The 19,199-nt window shown below is 41.3% G+C and overlaps 1 protein-coding gene across 2 annotated transcripts in view; it reads right to left on the minus strand.

Moving 5' to 3' along the window:
• The window catches only part of LOC111874537 (receptor-type tyrosine-protein phosphatase zeta), a 102,545-nt gene that overhangs the window by 14,973 nt on the left and 68,373 nt on the right, over nt 1-19,199 (minus strand). Inside the window, exons 3-6 of one of the 2 annotated variants that reach the window (XM_023870115.2) lie at nt 12,169-14,457; nt 8,253-9,323; nt 6,568-6,793; nt 3,341-3,533 (exon numbers count right to left, since the gene is read on the minus strand). In XM_023870115.2, coding sequence (XP_023725883.1) covers nt 3,341-3,533; nt 6,568-6,793; nt 8,253-9,323; nt 12,169-14,457 — 3,779 coding nt within the window. The remainder of the gene's footprint in view (nt 1-3,340; nt 3,534-6,567; nt 6,794-8,252; nt 9,324-12,168; nt 14,458-19,199) is intronic. The other variant, XM_023870116.2, reaches the window with a different exon arrangement.

A 19,199-nucleotide genomic window follows, 5' to 3' on the forward strand; every position in this document is an offset into this window, starting at 1 on the left:
GGAATGGCATTTAATTAAACAAATGGACAATTTTATCCTTTATAATTAAAACTTCCACCTTACCTGGTTATACAAATTTCTGAAAGCCGCAACAGAAATTTCTGTAGATTTTGAAGCCTGTCCGTCCACTCGTGTCATTCCCGTTAAACTGAATGTCAGCTGGCTGACGCACCGACTTATCGGTGACTTATCACGAGCTACACTCGTTATTCGCTCACCTGCACCTTCATAGTTCACATTATTTTTGCCTGTTTTGTACGTAAGGTACGTAAGAAAGAAACACCGTTTTATTCCTTGTTAGAAGTACTGTCTTCTTAGCTTTAACGCCTTGCAGTTGGGAAAAAACTCGACGTTTCGAAGAAACATATCGTCGCTACATATGGAGGCGTTATGTTCCTCTGAAACTTTGGGCGTTACAACCCCGAGAAACGTACTCTTCATAGTCACCGATGCGAGAACTTCAAAGCTAACTTACCTCATATTGTTTATTTAACTCAGACACTTCATAAACACTGCCCATCTTGAGAACACGATAATTGTTTAGTTGGTCGACTTTCCGCACTTTGTTGAAACCGGAGGTTCCATACCGCGTTCTCAGGAGCCCGCCCGTGGAACTTACCCTGACTCAGTTTTATCCAGCCCATCCCACATCTTACTTATGTAAGATCAATTTGACCTAACTTTCATTACTGTATAGCTTATGCAGTGCGGATCACAGTGGTCACGTGGTCTAAAGCATGAACAGTTTTCACCCGTTCGAACACTGGGGTAGTGTGTTCGAATCTCACTCAAGGCATGGATATCTGTGTGCGTTTATTCTATATATTTGTGTTGTTCCGAGTATTGACATAAGCACTGTAACGGGGCTGATCCCCCGTCCAAGGTGTCCTACCGATTGTGTATACGATTACGAAACTGAAAAGCGACCAAGGCCCAATGAAGTTTTTTAGAGCCACAGATAAGATATGTAGTTTATACTGCAACGAATGAAACAGGCCTAATGACTATAAATGATTAAAATGAAGAATGTCTTCATGATCACAAGGCCTGAGAAATTTACCCAAAATTCTAGGAACGAGTTACATTTTTTGGAACTAGGCACGAAAATGGTGCAACACGTTTTGCAACACTGACCAGTACCTTGTAGCAAGGCATATTCTCATATTTACTTCTGGCAGCCACATGGAATTCATTGATTGCAAATGGTCATAATATGCCTGAATCATTCTGTGTGAAGATACGGTGCTCTACTAATCGCCGAGAAAAAACGCTGTGTACTCCGTTGAAAGTCAACCCACGTTTCGGATGACTATGTCGTCTCTATCTTCAGGATCGAAAACTAATCCAAGCAAGAAATAAGTGTGAATCAGGCTGCAGCTACAGTTCTGCTTGAACTTGACTTCCAGCGGACTACACAGTGTTACGTCTCAGAAGACAGTACACTTCAAAATCTTCCATTGTATACTGTCTGCCTTTTGTTATTGTCACATTTATGGGTGTGACTAATAACACGTGGTCTTGATTGGATTTATCGCTCACTCCTTGTAAAATCACTCGTAATGGCAATAAATTACAAGAACTCGCATTAAATCTTCACTGACTGCCTAGAACTCAATTTCGATCTGATCTCTGAATCATTTCTCTCTTCTGATCTGCCTCCATTCTGATCTCTATTCCGACTAGACTCAGAGAGTCAGAGTTGGCGGTTTACCGCAAATCAGTTCGTCTCGGTGACAAGCCCCTTGAGGTTCACGACCAACAATTCCTTTTTCAACTGAATAGTTGCTTTCATAGCCCTAATCCTCTCTGATGATATGATGGATCTGTAGTTTATAATTGCTCCTGGACCTCGCCAGCGCTGTTATTCTAAGGCCCGGCACCCCCAACCTGGAGGGCCAGGTCCCCGCATTTACGTATTTCCCCCAGGAACATGGCGGCGCAGTTACTCCCCAGGCACTGGGTTCACTTTTTGTTGCCTCCTTCGACTCGCACGGCTACGGTGGATGTATTCGACGCCGCCTTCACACGGACACTGCTAATCTGACTGGATTCGATCTGGGTTTCTTATTGTACAACGTCGGGTCAGTCCGACAGAGAAAATATCTTACCTTCCCGCATCCAAGGAAAAGTCTGTTGATCACCCATGCCCGTATCCATGGACACGCCGGCCCGTAATAGGTTGGTTTCCAAGAATCCATCTTTACGGAAACGGGTTTGTCAACTCGTTCCCTAGGAATGGGTCTACACGTCACAATATTAATTTTATTTACGGTTTACTTAGCGACGTCGCAGATAAGTCTGGCTACATTACATGGAATTTTAGGATGATGAATGAATAACTCGAAAATTAGAAGAAAGTGGCGTGGGCTTAATTTCAGGTGTTATTTCAGAATTTGCCTGAGGAGACTAAAAGAAAAACTGCGAAGACCCTCAGTCAGGATAGTCGATGTCCAGGGTGAAATTCGGAACAGATACCACCCGAATACAAGTCAGAAAGTTACTGCTACAAGAAACTTGCTTGATTAGTGTACCATCACAACTTCATCTCAAAATTCAACTATAAAATTAAAATAACAATGCTCGTGTATCAGACAACAGATTTCTTCAAAATCTTTACAGTGTTTCTGTGAGGAAAGCGTTGGACCTTCCAGTCCCTTGTATTCCATAGAAGACTTGTCCGTGTGCATGCTATTTATATACTGATTAGAACGAGTAATATTTCGTGCTCCGCGGCTCACCGCAGAGCAGATAGACTGTTTACAATTGACAAAGTTTAAGAAACTGAAGTTTTGTGATGTCGAGGCTCACCAATAGGGTTCTTAACTTATGTGATAGTGGATGTCCTATAGAATTAGGTTTCATTTGTAGGATTTGAGATGTGTTTGTGAAAAATTATATGTTCTGTTATATAACGCCGTGTAGTCAGTTGAAAGTCAACGGAAGATTCGTAGGAACATGTCGCCTCCATCTTCAGGTTTGAAGAATAGACCAAGAAAGAAATCAACATGAAGCAGACGTTAAATTTGCTACCTGCTTCACCTGAAGATGCAAGTCACATGTTCCTCCGAAACGTCGGTTGATCTTCAACAGACTACACGGCGTTATATTCCAAAAGATAGAATTCTTTCCAGATCTTAACAGGTGGCTCTGGGTCAGGTTTTCTCCTAGTTCTTCGGTTTGCTCTGCCAATTCACATTCCAGCGATTACTTCACAATCATCATCATCATCATCATCTGGGGCCGGTTCAATTGGTCAAACAGTGGCCGCAGTACAAAGTGGACTCAGTCTCACCCCATGAGAAAAGAAAACTACTGATGCTGTGCATTTAAAATAACTTACATCAATCGGGAATTCCGGCAGCCCTGACTCTCGCCAGAAAGTGTAGAAATCCAATGTGAGCTGATGATCGAATTTGTTGCCCTCACTCGCTAGGTACATGTCAACTTCAATCGGACTTACTGGGGAGGCTTCAGTGCTTGGACAGCGCGTCGACTCAGCGTTTGGCAAAATGACTTGATAAGACTCTATGTACCTGAAAACAATAAGTATTTTGGGGGTTCTGTGACCTCATAAATTACATCGATTATTCGCAGTACAGTTCCTTATTAACCAAGTTATTAGTTGATGATGTTGGTATTCTGATAGCGATATATATAAAACACCACGGACAAAGCAATTTCTTGATCTCCTCGACTTTATTTACTTTTTAAGTATCTTTTGGTATTATAATAATATTCAGTATATGACATTTATTCGAGAAAACAAGAAATATCATAGAAATTCGTGAGTGAACTTCTGTAAATTGGGGGCTTAGAAGACTGGGGGCATGGGACGGTAACAATACAGAAGTTCTGGGAAGAACTCATCGCCTACTTTATTCTGATAGGAGAGAAACTGCATAAAAAAAAAGAACGGGGAGGGGGGACAGACAAATATTGATATTATATAATAGTAACTAGCAACGGTCAGTTTCCCAGAGGCGATAGGGGACACAAAGACAGAAAGGTGGTTTCATAAGCTTCCTAACAAAAATTAGGGAAGAGGATGTAGAGACAGATGGACAGACACGAACAGATAGACACACCAGACAACAAGGTGATCTCATAAGCCTCCTTTCATTTTAGCCTACTTTCGTTACTTTGAAGAAAATAAAAGTAGGCTTATGCGATCTCCATTCTGTGTGTCTGCTTATTACTCCTACCAGTTTTTAATGCCTAACTCAATCTTTATTAAACTTGGTGCTTGTATCACGGCACCAGAGCTCATCTCAACGGCGCACTTCATAAATCCCTCCCATTAGTCTGTGTGCTTGTACTTGTATGTGTATCCCCCTTTAGTTGCTAGGGAGCGGATCGGTACACACGTTCCCGCGGCCACGAATACTCGAAACAAAGAAGGAGATTCTGTGGGTCTGTATATGTATCCCCTTATCGTTGCAATGTAATGTCTCGGTAAACACTTTTTTTAATAAGAAAGTATGAAACTTTTAATAAATTAGTTTTGGAGTTATCAGTTTGGTTGAACTAAATAGGAATCGTGCTTAATGGCTGACCTTAATGTTCAATCTCTGAAATCTTTGGAAAATTTAACAACTTTTACTTGTCTGTTATTGTAACATTGGCATCCAGTTAAGTTGAAAAGTACTTTTACGGGGACATGGGCGTACAACAGGAATTCAAGGATGTGACCTGATTAACACTATTCATGCATTTGACTGGTAGTTGATTTTTATACTTCAAAAGTACGAATAGAGAAAGAATGATTGCATCACTGGAAGTGACACAGCTGTGTATAAAATACATAGAAAAGTGATTCGGATAATTCTTTCAACAGCGCACTTGCTTTGGTGATATTCTTAAAACATGTTTCGTTCCTCCAACACACAACTTCCGATACAACACCCGCCTTCATTAACGCAACAGTAACTTTAGCTGAGCAAAAGGGCATTATTCCTATCAAAGCGAGAAAGACATTTAGACACGTACGTTATTGATACATGACCCACATTTTGAAAAAAATTGTAAATTCCATGAATGGGTATCGAATTTGAAAACATAGTATTTAAAATTGCAACACTATTTCTTGTGGTATAAATTCTAATGTGATATTTTTCAAATGATTCTAGGGACTATTATCAACTTTCAAATGTAGGTCTAAATATTAATTTTGAAAATATTTAAGCGAAAATATAGTTTAAATTAAACTGCCATGTGAGTGCTTTGTACTCGGTACAGGTATATGAACGGGAAAGATTGAAACTTGTGCGCTGACTGAGGTTCTTCGTGGATTTCTTCAGTTCCTCTATAATGTAATGGTAGTATTTCATAATGAGGGAAACGCGGTCATGTTCCCCCTCCCCCCAGAATTGCGGCGCCTCATGATCTGCTGCACTCAGTTTGTTGAAGGAACCATATGTCCATCAGTGGTATATTTATCGGGAACAGGCTCCATTGGTTTGAGCCTGGTGCCACACTTGGGGCTTACTGCGTGTGCCACATTTTCCCTACCACTGAACGCGACATTTTTAAGGGCCTCGGATCCCTTCACAGTTCTTACTCCTAACTTTCCTCTCTGGGCCCCTGCACGCCTTCTCTCTCAATATCCGCACTAATTTTTCCAACCTTGGCTTACTCTCCCTTCATGATGACCGGAGCATAAGTTTCCTCCGAAACATCGGTAAACATCTCATGATCACACATTTTTTGTGACATATTCTGCCTATTTATCGGCGTGGGAAAGGCTATGCCATATTTCAGGCGGTTAGTCGCCTGCTTCCCACTGCGGCGTCCTGCGTTCGATCCCAGGTCAGGTCATGTGAGACCTGTGGTGAGCAAAGTGGCACTGGGACACTTTCTCCGAGTACTTCAGTTCCCCTTACCAATTCTAATTCCGCTAAATTCTTCATACTCATCTCTCATCTAGGGCTAGTATATTGGGTAAATTCGTGACTGACGTACAAGAGAGCTCTGTCTCACCCCACCCCATTTCATTCATTCATTCATCAATGACTCTAGGGCCTTTGTTGGGCCCTGGTCTCTTTTTCATTTTCGTTATCTTTTTTGCACAGACGGTAGGACACCTTGGACGAGTGATCAGCCCGTTGCAAGGCTGCTACCTACACACAGGATAACACACACACAAAATAAACTCACACAGACATCCATTCCTCAAGTGGGATTCGAACCCACGATCTCAACGTTCGAGCGAGCGAGGGCAGTTCATGCCTTAGGCCGCGCGGACGCTGTGATCGGCTCTCATCCCCTTCACCCACAAGAAATTTATGTCTTTTCGTCGCCGTGGGAACTTAAAATGTCATACAGTTCGTGGTGTGACTGATAATCAGTGCTTTGAAATCTTGGGAGGGGTAAAAAGCCCATTGTGTGTGTAAAACTTCTGTCTGGGTGCATCGTCTTCACATGTTGACGTGCAACTTTACGCACATCAATACGACATATGAACTAAAATCTCTATGAGGATGATATCATTCAATACACTGGAATTTTCTTCTGTGTGGTTGCCTACTCGAGGTATGACGTACCACTGAAGATGTTTCAAACAAAATTTACCTGTCGTTATTGATCAAGAGAGTTACAACCGACTGCTTGAACTCGGCTAGATGATCGCAGAAAACAGGCCAGGACGCGTTGATGGAGAGAACCAGATAGAATGGAACGTTGTACACTGATGGAAGCGTCGTTGTGTCAGCGTCCCATTCATTAGCGCTAGGGCTGCTGCCCCAGGTGGTTACTTGTTCGCCTCCGGGAGGGGCAAATGTCTCCACTTCCCCAACACCTGCGGATAACATGCACCATTGTTTTTTGATCTGAACGAAATAATTTATATCTAATTATTCTTTGTTCGATGGTTTGTGTGTGTCAGCTACAATTATTCCCCAAAATGAAAAGGGAGCCCACTTATTCCCTGCCAGACAAGATGTAATAGAAGTAAATGGTATGGAAAGCGTTAACAGGGCTCAGTTATATTACATATTGATATGTACTTCTTATTTCCATTTTTCAGAAGAGTTAATAATTGATTCTGAAACGCTGTAAATACAGTTTGTACAAGGCTGCAATGTAATATAAAGAAAATGTTTTGACTCATCTAACAACCCTTTGTGGGCTGCCAGTACCCACCGGAAAGATTATTGTGAATAGTGAATTGTAAAGAACATGAATGGAGACTGCGCTTTTACTTCTGTTTTCTTTCTAGCATTCGTCTAAAAATACTGAAGAAGATCACGAATTTTTTGCCATTATAGACAATTTCTGAGGTAAAGTTTTAAATCCAAAATATGGATATGAAGCAGTGTTGTTAACCACAGGCGTGCTGACAATAGTTAAATCATGACTCAAATATTCTGTTGACTGAGTCAAGTTTTGATCAAATGACTGTGAAATAAGACACTGACTATGTCCATTAAGCTTAAAATTAGAATACTACAAAATGTTAGACCGAACCTGGGACTTTGGCTTTTTTTGGTATAACCGAAGCAACTGAAAACTAACTTTAGATTTCTTAATTGAAATGTCAGGAATCACTAAATGTAAGATGTATTAAAATTGCTAGCAATAAACTCAGAAATTTACATTTTACGTTTAATGAGATTATGGTAGGTAAGATGGAACAAAGGTGGCATTGAAATAACAGAAGAAAGGGAAATTGGCATGATGAATATAAAACTGAGTGACACATTTCTCTTTATAAGAGGAAGAGATCAGCATTTAAAAAGAGGCGTTTGTTGATCTTGGAAATCGTAAGTAACCACATAAGAAAGCAACAGGTGGACTGATGGATCATATCCGGTAAGGGTGATTTTAAATTATTATCGGAGTTTCCGTGCCCTATAATTTTCAAATTGGAAATAAAATAAAACTACTTATAGAATATGAAAGTGTAACTAAAATGTTTCATTACCTGCAGAATAAATAATTTGAGTCACACTTTCATATTTCGTAAGCAGAAAAACTCCAAGAAATCACGCCAAAATTGTGTGATTATCCACCATCAAGTAATGATTGGACGCCATAAGAGCTGAACTGCTGAAAGCGTAGTTAAAGAACCTGCAGATATGGAAATAATGAGATCATGATTACATGGATTTGTTAAAGGGAGTGTGAGAAGGAATTCTGAAAGACAGAGTACGAAATGGTCGGTAGTTATTGGATATAGGACAGGAAACCTATGAACGTGGGAAAATGCAAGAAGGGGAATAAAACTGAACAAGAAAGTTCGTTCTAGCATAACGTACTTGCACTGGTTCCGGTTCCGTTTGTAGCAGGCGTGTCTGTTGCTTCCGCAGTGGTTGCCTCAGGAGTGTAATCATGAGCAACAGCCCCCGAGTCGCCGTAGTAGGGAGATTCATTGTGGAGGAGGTATGGATTTTCTCCTTCACCAGAGACTGCAGACAGTTTCTGGGAACTTTGACTATTATCCAATTGTAGACCGTCACCTGTATCTTTACTTTCATCGTCTGAATTGCTACCAGAAACATTCCCCTGACTGTACACATCCTCTGAAATGTGCCCTTCCATCAGAGTCCCGTCTTCGTTTTCAGATAGGGCAGTGTCCCCTTCCAGCAGCTTTTCATCTGTATTGCTACCTCCTTGCTTGTTTCCATCCCCTTCTTTACTCTCTTCCCTTATATTGCTGATGTCATGAGAGGTTCCTTGGTAGTTTCCTAGCCCAACGCCACTTTCTCTTGTTTCCTGAAACCACCTCCCAGTGGTAGATGTGACAACAGGTTCATCTGCGGTCACTGTAGACAACAAAGTATCGTCTTCAACTGATAAGGTACCAGCATGAAAACCTTCGGCAGTTGTACTATCTTTCACACTTGTTAATTCAGGCATTTCTGTGGTGCTGCCAAAAGATTCTGTTGAAGTGGTAACACTATCATCAGCTGTCATTGAAGTATCTACTGTTACTTGCAATGAAGGAATGAAATAAGGTTTGTAGCTAATATGCCCTCTCTCCACATCGGAACTAGTCGAAATTTCGGTGTTTGTACTAATAATTTGAAAGAGGGTTTCGGTCTGCTTATACCAGGCGCCTGATTTTATTGTCAGATCTTTGGATTCTGTTGTAACAGGAAGAGACGTGGAGGTAGCCAAAACTTCGCCCTCAGTAGTGGACGCCAGGTCCTGTTCAGTGATAGGGGCAACGACCTGAATAGCGGATAGTCTGTTTTCCTGCATGCTGGATTGCTGCGTTCTCTTCTGAGAAAGGGCGCCTCTGACTCTGGTCACAGGTCTCAGTTTTGTTGACTTCGGAGACGTTAAGTTAGATGTGCTTTCTTCGTCGGATGCCGTGGTAGTGGATTCTGTAATTAAAGATATTGAACATTTACAATGTGATCCTAAATTGCTGTCGGAGTTTCCGTGGTCTGTAATTTTCAAGCCGGAAAAAATAAAATAAAACCGATTAAAGAATATGAAAATGTAACTAAAAAAATTGTATTTGGTAATGCTGTACTGACGGCATGTGTTCGAGAGAACACATGCTGTCATAATAAAAATGGCGACTGTTCAAAAGAAAGCAATGTGAGTTCTTTGGTTTCTCGAAACAAAGCCCGTTATCAAACAGCAACGTCGTTGCAGAACTCAATATAGAAAAGATTCACCTTCAGATGACCCTGTGATTCCTTCGATGAACTGAAGCTCAGAATTGTTGCTGCATTCGAAACAGTTACACAGAAATTCTGGAGAACTGGTGGGAAACTGAATACCGCTTGGACATCTTACTCGCCAAGAAGGGCGCGCATGTCTAAGTTGTTTAACGATCTACGGTATTGATTTTAAAACGTTCTGAATTAACTTTTATACTCCATAAGTAGTTTTATTTTGTTGTTTTCGGTTGGAAAATTATAGACCACGAAAATCCCGACAATAATTTAGATTTACTCTGTAGATCTTTAAATGTCTTATAACTACTTCATTGAAGTTTTTTTCGATGAGAGCATTATTCGAATATCATACTGTGCTATCAGACTGAATTAACTGTTCGGCATCTTTGTCGGCTTTAAGTATCGAATATTATACTATACAAATTAAGCTTCATATTCTATACGTTTTTTGCACAAAATGCTAATACGATTTTCTATGAGTACATCCTGAATTTTAAGATATAACCGATCGCAACCACCTTTATAATACTTAGTACACTCATTAATATTTCATACTTGATTTTTGGCTTCTTTGGTCACATAACATACAAAATTCCATATCTCGCAGTGAACTGGAAGGATTTCCGTATGATTATCACGTTGTAACTTAAATCTTTGTCAAAGCACAGCATTTTAGGGCCCTACAGTATATGTCACCAACGCTACTCTTGCCTCTAAAATCCAGAGATCATCATATTTCTAGTATTTATGGTAGGATACTGGAACGTATGAGAAGGTGATGATCTTTTTTTTATTGCTAGTGGGGTGGGATTAAGTCCCTTGCACTGTGGCCATTTCTGGCCTATTGTACAAGCCCCAGATGATAGGTGAGGGTGATTGTGGAGCAGTTGGTGGAATAAAGATTGGCAGGGGAAACCGAAGTACTCGGAGAAAACTATCCCCAGTGCCACTTTGTCCACCACAAATTCCACTTGACCAGACCCGGGATCGAACCCGGGCCGCCGCGGTGGGAAGCCAGCGACTAACCGCTTGAGCTATGTCGCGGCCCAGGTGATGATCTTAAGTGTTAATCTCTGTTTCTTTGTTCAAAATTATTACAGGAATAGACATGCATGCATACACATACACATACACACACACACACACACACTAACGATGGCTATAACAACACACATATCATTCAGCATAAATTTGAGATAGTGGACTTCAAATTATTACAAATATGTTAATGTTGATTCCGTTCTTGTCTTGTTACACTAGTAGATGTGAACCGTGTCATCACCTTTCGAAAATATTTGTTGCCTCCATCTTCAGTGTTTACGTGTTCCACTCTGAAGACAAATACAGCATGTACCTCTGAAATGTGGGCAACATTATACAATCCACAAGGTGCACCTACCCAAGATCTGGATCAACATCAACAATTTGCCGCCGGGAAAGCGTAGAATAAGTAAATATATTAATATTGCACATGTGATAGCCAATCTGCCAAACAGAGTATGTAGCATGAACGTTTTGCAACTTATAATTCCATTTGGCTTACAATAATAAAACAAAATTTGTCAAAAAGCTTAGTAATTTAAATAGCTCAGTCGATATAGAGACGGACTACGGCCTGGACAGACGAGGAGTTGGAGTTCGATTCCCAGCAGAGACAACAGATTTGTCTTTATTCCACAGCGTTCAGACCGACTCTGGGATCTACCCTGACTCCTATGAAATGGGTATCGGGGGATCCTTCTTCAGGGGCTAAGGCGGCCAGGGCGTGAAGCTGACCACTCCCATCTAGTGCCGAAGTCAAAAATGGTGGAAATATATCTCCATGCCCTCATACATCTTAATGGTATGGTGTTTAGTTAATCAAGTACAGAGATGATCTTTCCTTTTCATCATTTTAATCCATTGACTGTTTACAGCACAGTGTGTTTTCGGCACCTGCTTCGGTACTAGAAACTCTGCATATACATTCCATAGTGTACTTATGTGTTTCATACATTCTCAAGATAGGCAGTGACCGTTTGCCTAGGCTACACTACAGTCCATTTGCGGAGACGAGAGAGTCCTCGTAAACAAATGCACGCGGTGTCTCCTTCGCTCTATGAATGAAATCATGCAGCGATCACGTGATGCGTGTTTCGTTGCAGGGGCGTCCAAAGTTCACTCTTCAGTCTGAATGCAGGTTAACGTGCGTCCGAATGCAGTGAGTACACTGAGTAACTGCGCGCTTTGTCCACTCCTTGCTGTCAGCTGTGGCGACTCGGGGCTTGCTATGTTTACGCTGACTGTCTCGTCTCCGCGAATAGACTATAGACCTAACTGCTTAATGAATCTATAGTGTGTTTCCTGCGAAGTAGAAACCGTTATTCTGTATAATATTCGGATATAACTGATGCTTCAAAGCTTTAGTATGCATTTGGATACTCGAACTGCAAGTTGGTGTAGTGACACATAATGAAATTTTCCCAACTTTCACAACATTCCAGATTCCTACAAGGTCATTCAAATGATTTAAGCCATTCGTTCTTCAGACATAAATATTTACCTTGTTCCTCGGAGCTCCAAGGTCTTCTGCCTCTTGTTGGAGGCCACCGTCTCTTGTGTACATCCAACGTGGAGTTATCCTGCCGCAAATTTTGCGTCTCAGTGCTAGTTCTACTAAGGGATACTAAAGTCCAAGCTGCCGTAGTCGGTGGGGTTGAGAACACGGACGATGAATTCCCTATATCTTCAGATGTATAATTCTTCTGGTTTCCGTAGCGAACTGATCCACGGCTTCTGGTGACAGGCTTGTATGCATCATTCTTAAAGGACACTATATCATTCCCTTCATTATTTTCTGTTTTATTTGATGATGTATTTTTAATCGTCGGTGGTCTTCCTACTGTTACCGGTAACCCTCTTACAATAGCATTACTTTCTGTTGTGGAATTGTTTGTTGGATAAAAAGCAACTGGCGATGTAGTGCTGCTCTGCAGGCGTCGATTTAAGGTAGTGAGTCGACGCCGAACCATCTCTGCGTTGATAGAAGAGCTGGTGGTTGATGGTCTGACCGTTGAATAGTCACTTTTGCCACCTTGTGCTTCACTGTCGCTGCTTGTATTGCTAGCCGTTGTGTGAGGACGTTGGTAAGTAAAGGCTCGACCTCTGGAACTACCAGTTGTAGAACGATCAATTGGCACCTCAGTAAATCCATACCCAGATATCGGATTAGTGCCATTCTTCCTGCTCCTGACACTCTCTTTGGTTTGAGACGGCACTTTCTCGTCTGCTCTTGCCCGAACAGAAGGAACTGCCTTCCTCGTCGCCATGCCTGCAATTACTGTACTGGACTCTACCTGTTCCTCGCTTGAATTTGTTCCATTTCGCCTCAAGGTATATTTCGTTCGCGGTTTTCTTGTCGCATTGTCACTGCTGAAGTTATTTTGAGACGATCCAGAGAGGGGAGTTTGAGACGAATGTTCCAGACCATTAGTGGAGTTGTAATTACTGCGACTGGATACCAACATCCTGCTACCTCTGTTGGTGTCCCTTTCTGCAGAAACTGGACCAGCTGCTTTCGATTTAGAATCTGTTTTTACAACAGCACCGCTCCTCGAAGTCTTGGTGGTATTCTTCCTTTCGGTATCGATTAGTTCTGATTTCGTTCCATTCGATATCTGAAGCGTCATGGGCTTATTGCTGATTACTGTAACATTTTCTCTACTTGAATTGTTTCTTACTCCATTGGATCTGGAGAATGATCGGTCCCTTTTGGATTCCGAAGTTGTACTATCTTTGTTACCAGGTGTCCCTGTATTATTATTCTGTATAACATTCATACTGATGTTGATATTCGGATGAGGCGAATGCTCAGAGTGGCCCAAGGATTCTAAAAATAATTCATCCGCCCTAGAATGATTGACAACCGCATTATTGTGGAAAGTTTGTGACCCATTTCTCGAATCTGTCATTGAAACTGAGGTAGGGGCTGGAATTATGGTTGAGTGCGTGTCATTTGAGATGTAGAATGTCGTCCGATTTATTTCAGGTTGTAATTCTGTGTGAATACGAGATCTCTCAAAATCAACGTGAGTTCCATTCTCGACCACAATGTCTCTTCTCACAGAATTAGACATTTTTGAATCATTGTACACGACTGATAATTTACTTAAATATTCCAGTGCAACTTTTTCGTCTGCTTTGTCTGCTGGATCTGCTGTTGAAGGTGGCAGCACGGTGACCGCCGCTGTTCGATGTCCCTCTTGCACATTATCATCATAGAACCGTGAGACATCTCGAAACCTATACTCGTCCATTTCTTCAAGGTTCTGCCGAATGCCTTCTGTCACTTTAGCATAAAAATCATCAAACAAACTTATTCTTGGGGTCGTTAGGGGCATATCGTAATTCATTCGTTCTGTTGCTGAGCGGTACACATCACTAAAAGACAATTTCTTTGGTATACTGACTGTTCTCTCACCAAAAATATCGCCGTCGAAGTATGAATCGTATCCTCTACCATAGGGCGATCCTGTTGTGGTTAAGAAGCTCAGTACGTCTGCGTGGAGGCGTCCTTGAAGAACATCGTCTGCTAGGAATGAAGAGGTTGTTTTGCCTTTAGGATTACTGTGAGGTGCTGCTGTCATGGCGTTCATGCACGATCCTTCTTTTGTGCAGTTTTCTCCTCCTTTGACCTGTGTTTTCTTCAGCCTGACTTTTGTAGCTTCGGTGCTGTTCGTTGAGGGCAGATCAGCTGCAGTGATGCGTCGGATGTGACGCCCTCCTATCTCTGCCCCTACTTCCCAGCAACCGTGTAGGAGGAGGAGTGAAGCCAGCACTGCCATAGCCGCACCTGTGGACATAAAGTTTTGTTGGATAACAAAGAGAAAAACTAAGGTAATTCCTCGTTAAAGACAAAAGAATAATGATGTCTTAGAGAGTAGCATAGTTCAGTAAGATATGATTAATATGGTATTATAGGAAGTGTGTTATGAGAGGAAGCATTCGCATATGTACAACCAATGATGGCGATAGAAACAAGCAACTGCCAATAGTTTACATCCTTCTTCTTTGAAAGGCGATAATAATATATCTACTGCTGTAATGATCTGCTATAAGAGACCTATCAGGTGTGATGTGAAAAGGGCTTCACACTGCTTAACGTGCCGTACTTCAGCACCGAAATACAGCAGCTTAATTTTTAGCAATGAATATTGGCGAAATTTGATCTCTATGTATAGAAGAAATAATTTAAATTGAGTGATTTGTAAACAAAGTGCTGATGAGAATACCTGAACCTCACGTTTACTAAGTTGTAATGGAATTAAAAGAATAATATACTGAGGAACTTCACCAAGTGTACTTTTACGTGAGTTTGTGATGGAATAAAGCAAGTAGCACTCTTGAGGAAAGAGGACATGTGCACGAAATTTGGCTGGATAACACCAGGGGTAAAACCAACTGAAGATACAGACAGTGATATTACACAATGATATTAAATTGAATATGAGGGTCCTGAGTTGTGAAAATGTGAATTTTGTTGTTAACTCCTAAAGACAGGCTCCGATGCAGGCAGTCACACTCCACAGGCGGCTAAGCTCTCGGTCCAATGAATAAATATTGAATTTTTTAAGAAAAATCCCTGAAGCTTGCATCCTAACAAACTAAAAAATAAAGGTAAAACTATCCCTATAACAGACCACAGAGCCCAATACGGTTGTGAGACATCGAGGCTCCCACATTTTCTCTAGACAAGCGGCTCACAGATGACGGTGAGTTTGTCAGACTTACGTGTCGGTCGCCCTTTACTCCCAGGAAGATTCTGGTACTCATTTATATTAGAGGCTGAGGCAAGAACAAGAGAACGCCAGCTGTTTCCGAGTTCACTACAACATCACTGTGCTACACGATATAACTGTACATCATATCCTCTTAACATAAATTGCTGATTTAGAAAGTAAACAAGTATCAGTACTTCCCATCGGTTGCCTCTTTTCAAAAGATATAAATATATACAAACTAAACGCACAATAAAGTCAGTGTTTAACTCTAAGTACGTGGCAATTATGTCGTACTATTTATTGTGATGAAATATGACAAATTACATAACCTGCAAGTTGTTTAAGATACTTCTACAAACTAACTAAATTGAGAAAAAGAGGAAAATTTATTAATAAGAAAGAATATTAGGAGCAAGATGTGTATTTTGATTAAAGAACAATGTCACTGGTATGGCAAAATTGAATAGTCTAAATAAACTTCCGTTACAGGCGGGTTAGAGCACTTTCACCGAACCCCTTTTAGTCGTACAAGACGATAAAAAGAGAATCCGGTGCCTGGGGGTGTGTTTGGCCACTTGTCACTGGGCGACCTGTTCTTCCAGGTTGGGGGTTGGACACAAGGCAGACGACCTTGCTCTATAAAAATTACTGTTATGAAATCCAAAGAAGTGAAAACCGGATGGGCTAATTCACAACGGAATAGACAAGTCTAGCAGAATCTTCTAAGGAAGGGTATGGCTTAAAAAGGCTGTTTTGCTGACAACGACGTTGACAACGGTGATGATGATGATGATGATGATGATGATGATGATGATGATGCAGTAGGTTCGTGGAGGTCTTCATTCTTCTTTTAAAATTCTTTTTGTCTTTTGGATTTTTCTACAATAAAATGTCACATTGACTGCTGCTACCAAAACAAGACATAAAATGGGCAACATACGTTTCCTCCTTTCCCTTTTTGTGGTCCTTTGCTGTTTTCGAATCACTCTAGCCATTCTTCCTTAAGATAACATTAGGAGAACGTACCCTATCACAGCTCTCTCTGATTTCTAACTAAAATAACTTAAGATGCGTCATTATCAGATAGTGGCGTAAATCTTTGCGTCATCATTTTAAGGTCGTTAGATTCTATTTTGAACATAAGATAGGAAGAGAAACTGCCATACTGTGAATCTCGTTGTACACAACTTCTCTTCCTCAAGGTTTCAACCTCAATGTATGACGAACCCTCAAAGATATTTTAGACAAATAACATCATGAGTTATTAGGGCAAGAGCGCAAGGCTCTATACTTATGAATAAACTATGCGTAACAAATTCTTCCCACAATTCGGTGCACTAAAACATCGTGCTTAATTTTCATGAGGTCAGATAAAAGTAACAAAATCGTTTCAGCACGATGTTCAAAAGTAAACGGAAAAGTTAACCCTGTGTATAATTAAGCAGTGTTCTATGATGACGTATGGGGAGTGGAGGTAATATTCTACGGATTCTTAACCTCCGTACAATATGGAAGTGGATGGTCAGCTTCAAGTCCCGGCATACTTACCACCGGAGAAAGACCACTCAAGTACTCATTAGGTAGGAGACTTCGTAGTCTCCGAAACTCTCTAGACGCAATACGGAGAAAGGGTTCATGTCCTGCAAGAAACCGAACACCGGTCTGCTAACCCATGGCATAGTAATGGCACTGACTAAGCTGCTTCACGCTTCATGGAGACATAACGAACAAAAATTTTAATGGAACGCCTCATTCTTATCATTTCAGCAATGCACTGCGCTTACTAACATACGCATATACTCTGTGGCCTGTAGTTCGCGAGCGAACTATACCGACCGAGCGACCTCCGCTTGTCAGCGAAGTTTAGTGCCAACTTTATTGGAAAGAGGGCGTCGCTTAGTCAGCGCAACGGATCCCCTCGGCCGTTAATCTCGGTTTTCTAGACGGGAGCCGCTATTTCCTTGAAATAGCTCCTCAATTATCATCACGAGGCTAAGCGGACCCCGTTCCAGACCCACTACTTCTCAGAGAAACTAGTAGCTCCGGGAATCGAATCCGGGACCTCTGGATCTGTAGGCAGGAACTCTGACCACTAGACCACAGAGGCGGTCATATACACACACACACACACACACACACACACACAATGCCCCTACCAGGTATCTAAACTCGAACGTCTAGTCCGTAGCCCGCTACATTTTTTTAATTCGCTTAGTGGGGGGTGGAGTCCAACTGGGTCCACTCGGCACGGCGGTCACTGATTGGCCTATTGTAGCCTGCCCCGGGTGATTATGATGATGGAGAATTTGGTGGAATGAAGATTGGCAGGGGAAACCGAAATACTCGGAGAAAAGCTGCCCCAGCGCCACTTTGTCCACCACAAACCCCACTTGACCAGACCAGCCCGCTACATTACTTCAGTGTTATCACAGCTAATATTCATAGAGTATATCAGGTTCGGTAAAGAAACACTACTCACGTTAAAATTATTGACTTCTGGACATATCAATCGTCCTGTTTTTTATTTAAAACAACGTTTCGGAGATTATACTCTGCCTCCACCCTCAAGTAAAAAGCCTACTCTGTTAAGCCCAATTGACTGAACTAGTCACTATCCAACACAAGGCAGGGTATATAAGCGAAACACCACAAAAGATATAACATCTGCGGGAGTTAAAAAGTGTCACAAATATCGAAAAGACGAAAGTGTCCGTTTACTTATACTCTAGCGCTGTTCAGTTAATTGCTCCTTTTATGGCTGATGTCATGCTTCTCAGCACTTGATGAAGATCACAATGTGTAAGAGCAGCTACGTGTTCCGTTACGGCGTGGCTGGCTGCTTCCTGTGACCGCTACCGTAAGCAAACAGCACAATAACTTTGAAGACACAAGAACTTCGTGAGGCAGCTGGTGTTTATTGCCACTAACATAAACAAGAGCTAAGCGAAAGCGAGGCTGAAGAAATGAAATTAACAGACAAGTAATTCCAGCAATTGCTATAATGAATTTACTATATTCTCAAATAAATTAACGTGTTTCTTCTTACACGCCTCAACAGTGAGCTTTCTAATATACATAAATCAATTCCCACTCTGTCCTCGTTCTGTCCCTGTTTCGAAGTAATTTTTGTTAGTAGTTATGGATAGGACTGTCACTCGGCAATATGACGTGGTCCGGTCGGCATTGAAGTCTTAATTGTTCCCAACAAAATATTGAATTTTTGATAACGTGAACATTCTGTGAAATCTTAGTTTAAAATATATTATAAAACCAGATCAGTAGAGCCAGCATCCACGCTAAATGCAGCTAGATATGGGAACTGTTTCTTTCGGAATTTCCACCAATTTACAGCATATGAGATCATTCATAAAACGTGTGGCTACATATTAATACAAGGGAAGATTACAAACTCTAGCCTAAGTCGAAATTAATGGCGTAAACTGTTGTCATCATCATCAGTAATCTGTCAGACGACAGGTCTACATTATCTTCCAAAACAATTTCTCCACTTAATGCGATCTAGAGCTTTCTCCTTCAAATGACAGTATCCTCTTCTGTCCCCAAGGTCATCCAGCATCTCCTTACGTCTTCTTCCTCGTCTTCTTGTCACTTCTATCCGCCCCTCTATCTTTCCTTCAATAACTTCTTTTAGAAGGCAGTTTCTGCGTAAAACATGACCAATCCAATTAGCCTTCCGTTTTCTTATTTCGTGTAGGATATTCCTCTGCTCACTGACTCTAATTAACACTTCTTCATTTCTCACATAATCGGTCCAACTGATCTTCTCCATCCTTCTCCAACACCACATTTCGAA

The sequence above is a fragment of the Cryptotermes secundus genome, unplaced genomic scaffold (genome assembly GCF_002891405.2).
Source record: "Cryptotermes secundus unplaced genomic scaffold, Csec_1.0 scaffold818, whole genome shotgun sequence".
In the NCBI taxonomy this organism is placed as follows: domain Eukaryota; kingdom Metazoa; phylum Arthropoda; class Insecta; order Blattodea; family Kalotermitidae; genus Cryptotermes; species Cryptotermes secundus.